The sequence below is a fragment of the Vigna umbellata genome, chromosome 3 (genome assembly GCF_029865625.1).
Source record: "Vigna umbellata cultivar VRB3 chromosome 3, Vumbellata_1.0, whole genome shotgun sequence".
Taxonomy (NCBI): domain Eukaryota; kingdom Viridiplantae; phylum Streptophyta; class Magnoliopsida; order Fabales; family Fabaceae; genus Vigna; species Vigna umbellata.
Window position 1 is genome coordinate 36,551,823 of NC_142167.1, and position 16,596 is coordinate 36,568,418.

The 16,596-nt window shown below is 38.9% G+C and overlaps 1 protein-coding gene across 1 annotated transcript; it reads right to left on the bottom strand.

Moving 5' to 3' along the window:
* Nucleotides 1-13,337: 13,337 nt before the first annotated feature.
* Nucleotides 13,338-15,338, bottom strand: LOC124820542 (L-ascorbate oxidase homolog). The gene has a single exon (XM_047292254.2). It carries the CDS (start codon nucleotides 15,175-15,177, stop codon nucleotides 13,534-13,536), a length of 1,644 nt encoding a protein of 547 aa, XP_047148210.2. The 5' UTR covers nucleotides 15,178-15,338; the 3' UTR covers nucleotides 13,338-13,533.
* Nucleotides 15,339-16,596: the final 1,258 nt, after the last annotated feature.

A 16,596-nucleotide genomic window follows, 5' to 3' on the forward strand; every position in this document is an offset into this window, starting at 1 on the left:
TTGAAGAAAGAGAGCATGCGGTGGTCCATGAGAATGTTCCATCAATAGGGGTGTGTCCAGAATTGTCCAGTAGCATTCAAAAGGAAGCAAAGCTCTTGGCTATCCCACGGCCATGTGTTGTTGGATGGAAAGGGAGGTGCTGGAAGGAAAAAAAAAAAAGGTACCGAGAGAGATCAGGAGGTGCAGCCCATGAGCACACTTGGAGCGTCCAGCAAGCTTGGGAAGGTGACGCTATTTTCAATTGATAATTTGATGAGTAAAAAGAAGAAGCACTCAAGCAAACATGGGTGCACACGCCACACGGCCCCAACACAGCCCCATGACAATTCATTTTGCCAAGCATATCAACAAATGCCACATAGGTCACAGCAGCAAGCGGATGCACGTTGATGGAGAGCTCCAAGCCAGCAGCTTTGAATTGGTACATCAGGCCCACACTTGGATCCACGGTCTAGTAAGCAAGAGGGGGTGGCATCCAGCAACTATGGAGTGTCACGGCCTGATTCTGGAAGCAAAGCAACAGCGGGGCCCATGGACAAATTGAATTTGAGTGTCCAGCAAAGAAAAAGCACGAGAATGGGAAGCGGTCCAGCACGCAAAAGGTTGCATCAATTAGCAAGAAGTGAAGCACACACGTCCACACTTGAGATACGGGTGGCATCCAACAATCAACACATCTGGGAGGTGCATACGGAATTCCATCCACGGTCCAGCAAGTTTGGAGAGTTGGAAGAAGGGTGCTACGTCCAGCAGCTTGGGGTGTGCACGGTGGAGAAGCAAGTCCAGCAACACGTGTAAGGGTTGGACAGATGCACACAGCTCTAGCAGAGGTGTATCCAGCAAGAAGCGAAGCTGCCACCAGCAATTTGCAGCACCTGGACCCAGCCGCAACCAAGGAGGATGGCTCCAGCTGCCACTCTTCTCTGTTTTTTTTTTCCGCCACTGGTTACTATTTTATTGGCTTTTGAACACTGTTGAGGAGGTTACGGGATGGAGAATGGTTGAGGTGTGCTCCAGCCGCCACTGGCCATTTTTCCACTCATTCTCTCGGTCTTTGGTTTTGGAACTTTCTCTTGGCTGAAAACGCTGTTTAGAATAAAGCTTGGATTTAATTTCATTTTCTTGCTTTGTCTTGTGCACACTGTTACGTTTTACTTCTCCATTTAATTTCATTTTGGCTCATAAACTAGACATGTCCAGTCACCACACGCATTTTATTTTTTTTGAAGCACTCGGTTCCTTAGAAAAGCTCATTTTTGTCTATTTAAAAGAAGAAAGCACTCGCTGATTGAAAGGGTGTGGTGTCACGGAAGCATTCCAGGAGCACGTGGAGATGGGAAGAAGGGCATGGTGTGCACGGGAATGTGAGGTGTAGAGTAGGTAGTGTTCTTCCAGTAGGGATTTGGAGTGTAGGAGGCCGCGAGTAGAGTAGGAAACCCCGTGGAGGAGAAAGTCAAATAGAGAATGCCGGACACCATGGGCTGGAACGGGACAGAGGCTGGGCACTAGAGGAAGTGCACGGCACACAGAGAATGGAGGGTTACGGTTGAGTTCATCTTCTTTGCTGTAGTGTTTAAATTCCAATTTAGTTTTTTCCTTTTCTTGTTTGCTGTAATAAATTTATGAGCAGTTTAAATTCAATTCAAGTTTAGTTTAATTTTCTGTTTCTAAAAAAACTCCAAGTCTAATTTACTGTATTTTTGTTTCTGTATTTTTGTTTTCTGTTCCAGATCTGTTTTTACTGTTTCATGTTGCTGCAATTTCGTTTTTACTGTACCAATTTCGTTTTCACTGTTTTAAATTTTGTTTTACTGTTTTGAATTTAAATTCAGTCTTATTTAAATTTTACCGCAACCAAAAACTTTTTCAAAACCCCCCCACTATGTGTTTGATCTGAGATTTGAACCAAATTTGGTCCTTGAGCGACGACCTAGGAGTCATGTCCTAGCACTATACTGCATTCTTTTATGCACAACTTTTGTGAGAGGTGCGACCCTCTCATCACACGTCCTCAGAAGCAGCCAATTCATGATACAGTCATACATGAATATGATGAGATGACTGAAGCAGAGGATGATCCTTAATCAAAGCTAATGACAAAATTACCCAAATTGAAGAAAGCATCAATAGAACTATACTGGATTTGAGAGTATTTGGAGGAGACAGGATGTTGAATATTTCCATCATTCAGCTGTGGTGTATGTAAGATAGTCAATTTGGTCTTTCATATTACTTTTATTTACATTGTTATAGTTTCTAACAACTTAACTTTGTTGTTTTAGGTACATGGACACAATCGTTGTAGACCAAGGTCGGTCTTCCATGTACGGATTTGTTGAACCTCAGACCATTCAACCGTCTGGTAACACACTTCAAAACAGGCAACATTATTTGCAAACATGGATTGATGAGTCAAAAAGAGACGTATACCTTGTGCCATATATTGAGGGGTAGGTGTTGTTATATGTGGTCAGTTCATTATTATAGTTTCCTTAATTAGTTGAATAACTATTTGTCCTTCGTGATAGGTCGCACTGGCAGCTGATGGTCATCATTCCCAAACAATGTAAAATTATATGGTTTTGTTCGTTGCACAGGAGGATGAAAAATGACTTGAGAACCATGCTTCAAGGGTAAGTGTTTCTCCAAAAATGACTTTGAATTTGATGTTCACCTTCAACTTTTATGATAAATATAATCATATTAATTATACTTTGTGTTTTCAGTCTGTACAGAGTTATTGGTAAATCTCGCGGTCAACTGGTTCAAATTTTGTATCCAAAGGTTGTAAGTCATTTATAGTTTCTAATTCATTTTCCATGTTATTGAATGATCTAAATTCTTAACTATTTAGTTTGTCATTTTAGTGTAACCAGCAGCTAGATTCATGGGAATGTGGCTTCTATGTGATGTGTTTGATTAAGACCATCATTCGAGCTATCATTACAGATGACTGGAATGAGGTAATGATGTATACCTTGAATACATTACAAATCAAATTCATCTTCAAACATATATGAAACCATAATGAATCTTTCTTGAATTTTTTAGCGCTTCAAGAGTACATCGCCTATTCCAGAGGACACAATTAAAGAGATAAGGCAGGAGTGGACCGCTTATCTTCTGCAAAGATGGAGTTAGGAATAACTTTATTTCTTGTTGAACATTGCTTAGTTTTAGTTTAAGTTTTATGTTGATAGTTTTGGTAGTGGATTATAGTTTACATTAAGTAGAACTTTGTTTATATGAAACGCATATTTATATTATTGCAAAATTGTTCTGGGACAGTTTTCTGCTTTTCAGGTGTGGTTTTATTGCAAAAATAAAATAATTTTTAAAAAAAAAAGCCCAGTAGACGTCGGTTAGTGCACTGTCGGACGTCTATAGACGTCTGGCAGTGCACAAACGGACGTCCAACCCCAGCCCCTACCACAAAACAATTCAAGCAGGTAGACGTCCGGGGAGGGAGGAGTCGGACGTCTATGGGGACGTCAGACGGGCACTTGGGGACGTCTATATGGACGTCCGACGGTGTACACCGGACGTCTATATACACATCCGATCTGACACACCGGACGTCTATATACACGTCCGGTCTGACACACCGGACGTCTATATAGACGTCCGATGTGAACCCCCCGAAGTCTGAGTAACATCACCCACAAAGACGTCGAGGGAACGTCAGACGTCAAAAGGCCAAAAGAACGAACGTCTAAAGCCCTTTCTGCACTAGTGTGATTGCAGGTTCTTTGATCTATGCTGTGAATTCTAATAAAATTATGCCTTTAGAACAATATTTTCAACTTTGTCAACACCAAGTTTTAATAGTAATGTGTAACAGAATAATAGTAACAAAAAAGGAATGCTCATTAGACCATTGAAATGGAGAAACATATGAGCAATTAACGAAAATAAAGTGTCCACTAGAGTCTGCAATTGACTTCTTCAAAATTTGTAATGCACGGGTTAGTCTTTCAAAATTTCTAATGCATGGGTTAACTTGGTTCTAGCTATATACGGATAATACAGGTTATATACGGATCCTATCCTTGGGTAACTTTCCCGCCACCCCGCGCCAACATTATATACGAAATTTATATACAGATAATCCGTATATAATATTTGTATATAAAGCCTTTTTCTAACATTCGTACATAATTTTCATATATAATACCTGATTTAAATATGACTCTAAATCCGTATATAATAATTCGTATGTAATTCCATTATTTCTTGTAGTGATTATTTGACGATTATTGGTGGTTATTTTTTCTTCGTATTATGTTTACTCTTATGTTGATTATGTATTATGTTGTTGTAGTTGACATAAAAAGAGATAGTATTATGCTTTTCTCTTTTATTCTCTCATTTTGTATTTTGTTATACTTGTTTAAATATAGAGTTGAGTTATTTAAAATTAGGTAGATAGAGTGATTGATGGAAAAGAAAAAGGGAAGAAGAGTGGATCGAAGCATGGAAGGAAGGAAGGAGTGTGAATATATATCATTGATTTAGAAGTATAGGAAAGGGTTGATATAAAAGTTCACCTTTTTATAATTATTTTTACTCTTATAATATGTTTCAAATGAATGCAAATGTATGTCACTATATCATTACTCTCCATAATATATTTATCGGATTCGTGTCAAACGAAGACAAAAGTCATAAGGCTTAATACCTCTTTTGATCCCTCGAAAGAGGGGGAATGTTCAGAATTGTCCTACCTTTTTTAAAATGTTAAAAACAGTCCCAAATTTTGAAAAACTGGTCAACTTAATCCTTTTTGGTTACGGCGTCAAATTTTTAACGGTGCAGCTGCCACCCTAGACAAAAGTTAATGACGTGTACAACTTCTCTGACTGCATGGCAACCCTAATTCCCAAACCCTAGCTTCCTTGTGCCGCCAGCACCATTGGCAATCGTAGGCCGCCGTCAGCTACCCTGCCATCTTGCCGCAACCTCGCCTCACGTTTCAGGCTCCCTAAAGCCGTGATTTAGAAACCATGGTTGCGCGATCATGATTACAATTTGGATATGGAATCTCTGTCTGGATTTCTTTTCTTGCAGGTGCTCGCAGTTTGCGAAGGTGGAGAAACCATGATGTACAGGTTGCGATCTAGAGGTACGGCGTGATGGTTCTACCGTGCAAAGAAGATGATGAACATTGGCCATGGTGGGTTTCTACCGCAGTGGGAGATGGCGTGATTTAGGTCTGGTGGAGGCGCTGATGGCTAGCTCAAGGTTGGGTGAAACTCACGAGGAGATGAATTGAAGAGCTGTGCGGTGATTTAGGTTTCGAAAGATTTTTGGAATTGGGGATTTCTCCGTTTGGGTTTCTACAAGTGTGTGCGAGAGAGTGCTCTTACAATGGTCATGGTGGATGGCGGTCCTTGCAGCTCTAAGGCGACCTGAAAAGTGTCTCATGGTGGAGATGAAAGTCGAGGAAGCTGTGATGACAAATTTATGAACACCGAAAAACGGCGCCACAAACTTGTTTAACAATCGGCAAGTGTGACCGAATCGTATCAAGTAATAAAACTCGGTAAGACCAAGTATCGTTCTCCCAAAGGACTCACGACCTAGTTAGCTATATGATTTGTTGATTATTTAAGACTTGTTAACAATTGATTGTAGGTTTAAATCCAAAAGACAATAATTAAACATGTATGCGTGAATTTGATCAATGGAAAAGAGGAATACAAACACTTTAATGAATTAGATGGATGAGTATGTTGTTGGGGTTATCAATTTCATCTTATCCACTCTCATATACTTTAGGAATTCATCATTCTTTTCATCAATTGCTAATGTCACTCTCTAAATCACCTTGCAAGAAGGCCTATCCTTAATTACGAGTTCATACAATTCCTAGCATCCCTAATAATTAATTCTAAAGTGCGGAAGCTTAACGGCAACCAACCCTCATATTCCTATGTCTAGGCAATATGCTATTGGGAGAAATTTCCCGGATCAATATTTCCCTGTACGTTCCCATATCGACAAGATCAATAATCATGGCATTGAATGAGTTAAACAACGCAAGCTTTAAGCAAAGAGGACAAACCCTAACTAATGATGAAATAAAGCATGTATCTTAAAATAAGATGTTTAAACACAAATTCCATATATGAGAGTTTCACAAGACTACATTGATTCCCCAACAACAATACAAGGTTTAGTTCACCATATTCATGGTGAAACTAGATGAACAATAATGAAAGAATGAAAGAGATAGGAAAACCCTAGAAAGAGAAGAGGAGAGCCGTCACCATCTCCCAATCTACCCCCAAGGGGTGAAAAGTGTGTTTCTGCTTCCTCTCAGCCAAAGATACAAACCCTAGGACGTCCTAAAGCTTATATACTATTCTAAAAAATACAGAAAATTGGGCCCAAGCCCATAAAAGTAACAAAAAACCGGTCCAAGCCCATTTAGAATGGCGCTCAGCGCTATTTTACCGCTGAGCGGTAATAGCGCATGATCCATTTTGCCCCCAACTGTTGTTTTTGCCCCTCAGCGGTGATTTTGGCACTTGAAAAGTGGCGCTCAGTGGAACTTTTTCTGTATTCTGGTTGACTTTTCAGCATTTTGGTTGACTGGTTGACTTTTCTGGTTGACTGGTTGACTTTTCTGGTTTCTGGTTGACTTTTCAGCACTCCAATCATTCGGTACTTCAATTCTTCTTTCAAATCATTCAATTAGCCTACAAAATCAAGGGAATCTTGCACAAAACCATTAAATTCACCTTTAACTCTCTTATTCACAAAACTAAAGCAAAAATATGAGTTCAAGTTAGTTTCTAAGTCTTAAAGGTTGCTTTTGGTATCAATTTTAAGCATAAAAATAACACTTTTTCAACTGTTATCAAGCTGCTGAAGATGATGATGGAGGACTCGAGACTTTGGCATTCGTGTTCTGTATTGGTGACGGTGGTGGCTACCGGCGGCGACGCTGGTGTTGGGTGATGGCGAGGTTGCGGCATGACGGTAGGGTGGCTGACGACGGCCTACGGTTGCCTATGGTGCTGGCGGCACAAGGAAGCTAGGGTTCGGGAATTAGGGTTTCCACGTAGTCAGATAAATTGGACACATCATTAACTTTTGTCCAGGGTGCTAGCTGTATCGTTAGAAATGTAACGCCGTAACCAAAAAGGATTAAGTTGACCAATTTTTTTAAAAGTTGGGACCGTTTTGAACATTTTAAAAAAGGTAGGACGATTATGAACATTCCCCCTCTTTCGAGGGAACAAAAGAGGTATTAAGCCAAGTCATAATTATGATATTACTCTTGTAACATCCCAAAATATAGTATAAACTATAGTGTAGAGTCATCACATGCAATGATAAAATAGAACAGTTTCTAGGAATAAAGTTAACTTAAAGTTATCCTAAAATAACCATAAATTTAAAACTTTACAAAACTCTGTCCTAATGCAAAACTAAAAGCATGGCTGACCGGTCCCTACAAAACTATACACACAACTGATTGGTCCCAGTCTAAGTAGCTGAGTCCTCTCCATCCAGTGCCTGCTCTAGAGAACGCTCGCCATCCTCTGCTCACACCCACCGGATGATCATTGTAAAGAAGAAATACTGAACGGATAACATAGACAAGACAGAAAAGCAAGGGTAAGCTAGTGTAATTTAATAATCATGTGAACAAACAATTTAATCAGATAAATAAGGCACTCATACACATATATCAAACATATAAACACTTATTGACTAACCACTTTGCTTTGACTGTCTAGACTAGTATGAATATGTAGCTTTTGGTCGTTCGTGCACTCGTAGGTGCAGTAACTCGAAACCCATTAGCTGCCGCACATGGTTAACCCATTATAACTCACCGTAGCCCACCCCCCTCGGCTAGAGCCTCCTGTTATTCTCACAACAGGACTTACCCATCTCTACTTGAGACTTGGTAATCATTAGAATGTTAGGATGAACGCCGTGGATTTCGTTGTCCATATTCATACTATACCACCACTTTGGTAACCAAAGACTAAGACATTCCTCCTTGGAATTCTCTTTCAATCCACCTTAAAAATATACCGTTCTTCAATACAAACATACTTCCTCATGCCCAATTCATTTAAACAACTGAAATAAACACTCAGAGTAAAACATAGAAATAATCTTTTAAAGACCAAATATCTTATAGTAGTTTAAGGCCGAACGATAGTACAACCACCACCTATGAATACGACTGAGCGGAAAATATCAACATAACCTATGAACAAAACCGAACAAGAAAACACTCACGACACGCGACCATGATCAAACAGTCATTTAACGAGTAAGGCTCAAACATGTGCCTAATGTAGTTGGAGGGCCGAATGCTAGAACAACCGAACACTTTTAGGTTAGATAGGACACTAAGAGCCTAAACCGAATACTAGTGTATGACGAACACTAGAGCGAGACCGAACGCTAGTGTAAGACCGAGCACTACCAAGACCGAGCGCTAGTACAAGACCGAGCACTACTAAGACCGAGTGCTAGTACAAGACCGAGCATTACCAAGACCGAGCGCTAGTACAAGGCTTAGCACTACTAAGAAACCGAATGCTACTAAGAGACCACACCTCGACCTAAGACCGAACGGTCTTGAACGGTAAGACTCTACAAAAATCGAACTCAGTTATGACCGAGCGGTCAACAGTGCTCTCAGCGTTCTGCATAATTCTGCAGAATAACTGCAGAATTATGAACAACACCTAATTTTACCAAAATTGAATATTTTTCCCAACTTGAAATCCCCCACACTTGAATCATATACCAAATTACACCTATCCAAGGATACCTCAACCTTTCTCATCATCCTACAAAAATTCGTATTAGATTAAACTCCAACTTATGCAGAATCACCACTTAATGACCAAACATCCATTTTTCAATTTTGACACATTTTAGAGAGGCTTAAGAGTTCTAACAGGTCTAAAGAAACTTGCCTAGACTTTCCCTACTGACCAAATTCTCTCCCGACCCCAAAGTCTCATTTTCACCTCTCCGCTTCCTTAAAACTAGAATCGAACAATGAATACACCTCAGAAGACTCCCAACCAGTTCACAGATTTCAACAAGCATAAAAATCAATGCAGAATAATCAATCATGTAATTTCCCACACATGTAACCATCCAAACAGCAATCTCATACACAGAAAATCATAATTAAATTAATTAGCTTCCCTTACCTCTTAGCCGAACCGAACAACTTCTATCCTTCTAGAAAATTTGCTCACAACACCATAAAATCTTAAGAACACCTATAGCTCACATATTTGTGTGAAGAGACCAACCAAAGGACCAAGAAAGAAGTCAGAATTGAGGAGAGAAAGCTGATGAACACATGCAAACCGAAATGTTGCTTGCATGTGCTAAAAGTTTTAGAATTTCACAAGACTCCAGGGAAACAAAACTTACTAGCTCTAAATACGAAATTGATCAGTGGGATAGAAAGCTCTTGACGTCTGGATCGTCTAGGAAGCTTCTTATTGCCGATCAGATGAATCTCTAGTGAGAAAATCTAGAGAGAAGGAAGAGGAAGAGTAGAGAATAGTGTTTTTAGAGAGATAGAAAATATTTAGATAATGAGCTAAGTGTTTTAAATTTTTATTTATACGATTGGCTTATTTTAACACAAATTCTCAGTCTCATTACTTTAATACATTTATCAACTCTTAACAGGCTATTTTATGAGTTTTTACAACTCTAGTACTGGACAATATTTATAACTATTAACTATATATTTTTAAAATAGTTTATATATTTTAAAAATAGTTGAGTATACTTGTAAAATACATAATTCAATTTGTTTACAAAGACTGATTTTTTGACAAGACACTTAACTAAGTTTTGACCAAGTCTTATGTATTGATTAACTTTTAACCCTTGTAAAGTCTAATTATCTTCAGCTCACTTGATTATTATTGATTATGATTAGAAACTTAGTGATCAAAGGTCTACTATGGATAATATTTATGACGAAGAAACTATACTATGTTAAGCAAAGTATTATAGCCGCCTCTTGAAACATAATATATAAACTTTTTTTTGGTTTAATCATCTCGAACATCCCTATTTCTGTACGATTTTCTCAAATAAGTCCTCGTATTGTAAATGCTCTCAAATAGCCTCCTCTTTATCACCTTTATTTTATAATCTCTTTTGATAATAAAAGTATATATATATATATATATATATATATATATATATATATATTTTGAAATAAAATAATAATATTCATAGTTTTTAATGGTGGCATAAAACATTATTGTGAACGAATCGTATTCCAACTTCTGTGGTGGTTACTCTTTAGACATATGGCTTAAAAAGTTGATATCCAGTTTTCACATTGTTGAAAATATTTTTAGTTCACTTTTATTATTATTTTGTTGATTTGAGATATAATATTATTGTACCATTATCCCTTTTATAAAATGAGATTATAAAAGACTGATTGGTGGTGTGTTAGATAATTACAAATAAATAGACCATTGATAACAATTTTATTTTATTTTTGTATAATCTTAAATATAAGGTTTAATAGTCTATTTTGTTCCCAGTTTCGCTCGAATATGTCAAATTAGTCCATCCTTTAAAAAGTGTGTCAATTGCATCCTCACTTGATAAAATTTGCGTCAATGAAATCTCTTCCCTTAAATCCGTACAAACGGCGTTAAATTTTTTTCTCTCTCTTCTACTTTTTTGTATGGAAAGCAGGTTTTTGTCAGTGTTTGCAGCATTATTACTGATGCATTTGACACCTAATTCAATTTAGTACATACATGTGATCCTCAAACAGTTTCCTGTTACACACAACCTCCTGCTATTCAGGAATAGCAAAGCGCTTCTCCTTTTTTGCAATTTGCTGCTTCACATACCCATCATCCCTGCATTTCTCCACCTGAAAGGTAAAGTATTTTCCAGAATAATTTCTCACACTGATGGTTTGGAGATCCAACAACCTAATCACCAAATGTAAAACATTTCCTTCCGTAACCCCATAGTCCTTCAGCAGGGAATTGCTCCGCATTAGCTCTCGTCAATCACAAACCAACACAACCATAGGATTTACACAATTATAGCTGACTGGGTATGAGATGACATACAAAACACCTACCCAGATGACCAAACAAGCTTAAAGTGAAAGTTTAACAACGTATGCACAGAACAATGAACAATTTTTTGTTAGAAATGATGAAAAATTCCTGACCCAAGCCTTAATTTCCCATCATTTCCCACCCAAACCTAGAATCAATGTACCCAGTAGAGAAAAGCTCTAGGATTTGGATCCAATTACAAAAGGGCCAGAATCAATTGTTATAAACTCGAGAGAGAGAGAGAAGATTCTTACCTTGGGGCATCCAACACATCATTCTCATTGACTCTCTCAATCTCTGCCATGGTAGAGATGAGAAAAAAAGCATAATAACCCTCGATTTTACTTGAAAAGAAAAAGAAAGAAAATTGCAAAGAAGATGAGGGTTTAAGAGTGAAAATGTGAGGTAACCTAAATTGAGAAAGAGGAAAATTGAAGAAGGGACCAGGTGTGTTACCTAAATGCCAGGGGAATTGAAGTTCATGACGCGGATCTTGGCCGAGACATTGGCCAAGACGCGGAGGTCCACGCGGTCGTTGAGGGAGGCGTCGTGAATCAAATCGACGACGTCAGCCTAGAGGAGATTGACGCGATCGACAACGATGGTGGCAATGACCTGACGGTGACTGTGGGGTTGGAAAAAGCCAGGGATGGTGGCTTTGCCGAGGGGGATCCCGCAGTACATGATGTTGAAGCTGGACTGGCTGTATCAGATGCCAACCTTGTTGGGGTTGGTGGCGGTGAAGAGGAGGCGAATGGAGAAGGAGAGAGAAGCCATGGAGGGGGGAGCGGATGTGATGTATTGCACCCACACCTGGTCCAGATCGAACTGTGGCTTCTTAGACTTCACTGCCAGACTGACAAAAACCTATGTTGCACAGAAAAGTAGAAAAGAGAGAAAAAAAATTTTAACGTTGTTTGTACAGATTTAACAGAAGGGACCTCATTGACCCAAATTTTATCAAGTGAAGACGCAATTGATGCACTTTTTAAATGATGGACTAATTTGACATACTCGAGCGAAACTGGGGACAAAATAGACTATTAAACCTAAATATAAAAAATTTAAACTTTTTGTAATAACGATACATTATTGGTAACTTTTAATAATGTTGTAGCTTAGGATAGATAAAAATTATTATTTAAAATGGATTTGAAGTAAAAGAGAAACTAAAAAATACATTTTCTATTACAAGTATAAAAATGTGATAAATTATAGTTTTTTGGAAGATTATGTGTGTGGTATTTTTTCTGCTTGATTTCTAATAATATATGAGATAATTAGATGAGATGTTACTAGGCCAGGAGTCTATAACATCTTGGTTATAACTTGGTGATTAATTTCATATAAGCTAAATTTATTTTTGAAATAATATATAATTGTATAGAAATTATATGTATATTGTAGTTGACGATGATATTTTAACAAATTCTTTTAACAACTTTTAAAGATCATATATTATTATTTTTGTTACTACCGAGTAGGTTAAACCGACCGGACATGCTTGAGTCACTACCAAGTAGGCTGGACCGATCGTCCAAGGATGATGGAAGTGTTAATAGACCGACCGGGTACGCAGGGGCGATGGAAGCCGGTCATTCCTGGTCGGACACCAGGATAATACTCGTGAGCTCTCCAGCCGTTTGCCGGAGACAACATTTGAATGTCAATGAATGCATAATTAATGGTGTAACGGTCACTGTGGAGCAGTTAAGGTTGGGATTGATCGTCATTAATAGGTAAATTAATGGTTGATATTCCCTGAAACCCTATAAATAAAAATTGATTAAGAAGGTAAGCTCTCTGATTTTCTGATTTATACTAGACTTGCGGAGATAAATTCTGACTTGAGTGTCAGAGTGTTTCCTGCAGGCCACTCCCATTTTGGCAGTGAGAGAGGAAGATCCAAGCGATAAGACAGGAGCAAGAAAGACCGATCGGCGGAGGTGGAGCATTTCCGAGCGGGGAGGAGCAGGAGTTTTCCTCATCCCCTTTCAGCAGAAACAATTTTATTAGTTTGTATATTTAAAATAAACCAATCACAAACTATCATCTTGTTATATAAAAGTTGTCAAAAATATTTTCATATTTAAAAGTAGGTGATGGAAAAGAGAAAGGGAAGAAGAGTGGAAGGAAGCATTGTATAGAAATTGTATGTATATTGTAGATTTATTTGTTGAGTTATTTAGAAGTAGGTGATGGAAAATAGAAAGGGAAGAAGAGTGGAAAGAAGCATGGAAGGAAGGAGTGTGAATATGTATTATTGATTTAAAAGTATAGGAAAGGGTTGATACATCAGTGACCAGAAAGATAAAATTAATTAACTACAAGGGCTAATCAATTAAGGAATATGTCGTGGATCGAAGAGTGTGATGATGATAAAGTGTTGAAGCGATCGACGAGGTGGCTCTGATTAAAGAAGAAACCAAGTTTAGGAAGAGTAAGGTGGTGGCTTAGGCATATCCTTGACTATGCCGCAAAGAAGCTGAGTATCTGGAAGGTTGTACTCATCCCTGAGGGACCTGTTTGGAGACAAAACGCTCACGTACAACTGCTGTCCCAGGTAACGATTCTCGCCAAGCTCCGACCTCAAGTTCCACATACCAGCATTGTCGAATGTCAACATGATAGCAGCCCAGGACTTGGGGAACACCTGAATGGTGTGTCTGCTCACAGCATCCAGAAGGTTGTAGTTCTTCCTCTTCTCCGGTGACCACTTCCCTGGCTCAATGGCGACGGCAAAGAAAGAGTAGCCATCCAAGTTGTAGGACTGGGGAACCTTTGTGGGGTTCTCGAAGATGATTTCGATGAAGTCACGGAAGTTGGCGTTGATGACGTTAGCAGCAAGGGTGAGATCGCCGATGGGGGAAACGGGGTCGTCGGAGATGAGGTTGTACTGGAAAACCTTGTCGCTCACACCGTAGTACTCAGCGAGTTTGAGTGGGGTTTCATTGTCAAGGTGGGACACACCATTGAGTCCGTAGCGGAGTTTTCCACCGAACCTGCTGAGGGTGTTAACGAGCTTGATGGTGCGAGTGATATTGATCTGGCCGTAGTGGTAAGAGCCCTGAGGGTTGGGCCTGGCGGCGCTGGCGGTAAGGTTCCAACGGAAGGAGCGGAACTGATTGAGAGACCAAGCCCAGCCTTCGGGAGCTGGGGGAAGCTCAGGGGAGGCGGGGGCGACACCGTTGGAGTAACGGATGATGCGGGAGGCGGCGAGGGTCTTCTTGGTGAAGCGAGTGGAGGCGACCATGTAGTAGTCCTTGGGCTCCTTGTCGGCGGTTACGAGGACAGAGAAGCACTGTCCAACGTGAACGTCGAGGGAGTCGTAGATGTTCTGAACAACGTGTGAGCCTTCCATCTCGACGAGCTTCAAGGGATGACCTTGGATTCTGAAGTTGAGGGCGTCCTTGATCCCCACATTGCAGATTCTGTATTTGTAAGTCTTGCCGGGCTCCATGGTATAAGCGGGCTCAAGACCACCGTTCTTGCCGTTGATATGGACTCCGCTGGGCCTGCCGATGCTACGTCCACTATCCAAGAATTGCCTGAGGGTCTGGTGGGACTTGCCGTACCAGTCACCGATGAGGACCCAGAACTCGTCGGCGGGGTCAGCATAGGGAACTGGGATCAACAAGCGGCTGTAGATCCTCAAACCACCGAAGCCACCGACGGCGCGGTGCATGCCGATGGAGGGGTAGTAGAAGTAGCTGCCGATCTGGTCCTTAACTTGGAAGTGGTAGGTGTAGTTGGAACCTGGGAGGATGGGGCATTGGGCTCCCAAGGTGCCATCTTGCCATGAGTTCTTCCTGTGTTGGATACCGTGCCAGGTGAAGAGGAGGGGCTCGTCAAGGAAGTTAAAGACATTGACGACAATGTTGTTGTTACTGCTGCAGTTTATTTCTGGCCCTGGGAACAGGCCGTTGATGAGGATGCCCTGTTGTTCCACACCCAATGGTGCAACAGTGCCGTAGGTGACGTTCCATGTGTAGAATATGTAAGGGTCTTCCCCACGCACTGATGCTGCCATCAAGCATGCCATCAAACCAATCACTAAACTTGATATCCGACCCATTTTTTTTTTCCTTTTTTTATTCAATTCAACCCTTTCCTATCTCCTTCCTTCGTTATTATTGGAAGAAGAAGGATTGTTATTAGCTTCTTGCTTTCATCTCCATCTTCACCTTCCCCTTTTATAACCCTTTCCTCCACTCTCTTTCCTCCTAACTTCTCTCTCCACTCCCTATAATTCCTTTCATACCTCGTTCTTCGCTTTATTACCCTTTTTCTTTGGATATCTTTAGCACTTTGGTTTCCATCACAACAACGATTCCCCTTCTCTCGCAAATTCTATATGTAGCAAAAGCTCTTTTAATTAAACGATATTTAATTCCAACAATCCTTAAAATATGTATGCTAAACATCAATGTGCAAACTTCAACCTTTTTTTCGCATTATGTTATCACATTGGACATCTTTTATTCTTTATTTCTTTATTCTAGCTATTTTATCTATGTTGCTTAGATGTAATTAATTTCAATTACTTAAAAGGGTTTAAATATTTTTATTTATATTCTTTTAATTTGAATAATAGAAAGTAATAAATAGCAAGTGGGGAAAGAAACAAAGGAGCCAATGTCAGAAAAAAAAAACACACACACACTTTTATTAGAATAAAACTCTGGCACCTATTCTCTTCTTCAAAATTCTAACTTGACTCGAAAAAGAAAATAAAAATATCAAAGAAATTGCCTATATAAAAGTGGAGGTCAAAATATCATTTTTCAAATTTATAATTACACGTAGAAACTTTTGAAAATTGATGTTGACTTGTTAGATCTGTTGTTTGAATCTAATCATGTTGTGTAACTCATAAATCCTACGAACACCTACATGGTAATACTCAATATTTTGGATCTGAAATTTATAATTTTTATTCTATAGTTCATGAACTAAAATTTAGGTCCATTAAGTTCACACAAAACCAAAATTTTCTTAAAATGTAGTAATATATAGGGAATTTTGACTCTCAATCCTTAAAACTAGAAATATATAAATACAAATTATTGTGACTACTTTGTGATGGGGAAATTTAATTAACTATAAGCACTAAAATCCTAAAATTATTATGCTCATGAAATTAAAAACTACAAAATTTATCTTTAAATGCTTTCTAACATTGACGGTAATAATAGAATTGATGTCAAACATGTGTACTATTGGACCCTAATATGAATAAAGACTAATGTTTAGAAACAATTAGCCATCATTACAAACAAATAAATACAAACTGTTTGATGAAATGCCTCTTCAAAATCTAGTTTTCATTAGTTGTTTGATGTAATATCTGAATGAAAGTGGAATGGTTTTTTTATAATGCTAGTGTTTAAAACATGTTTTAATCACCTAAGATCACTAAAATATGTGTTTAGAACTGAATAGTACTTATACAAATTAAAAAATGCAAATAAAAACCAAAACTCCAACAATTAAG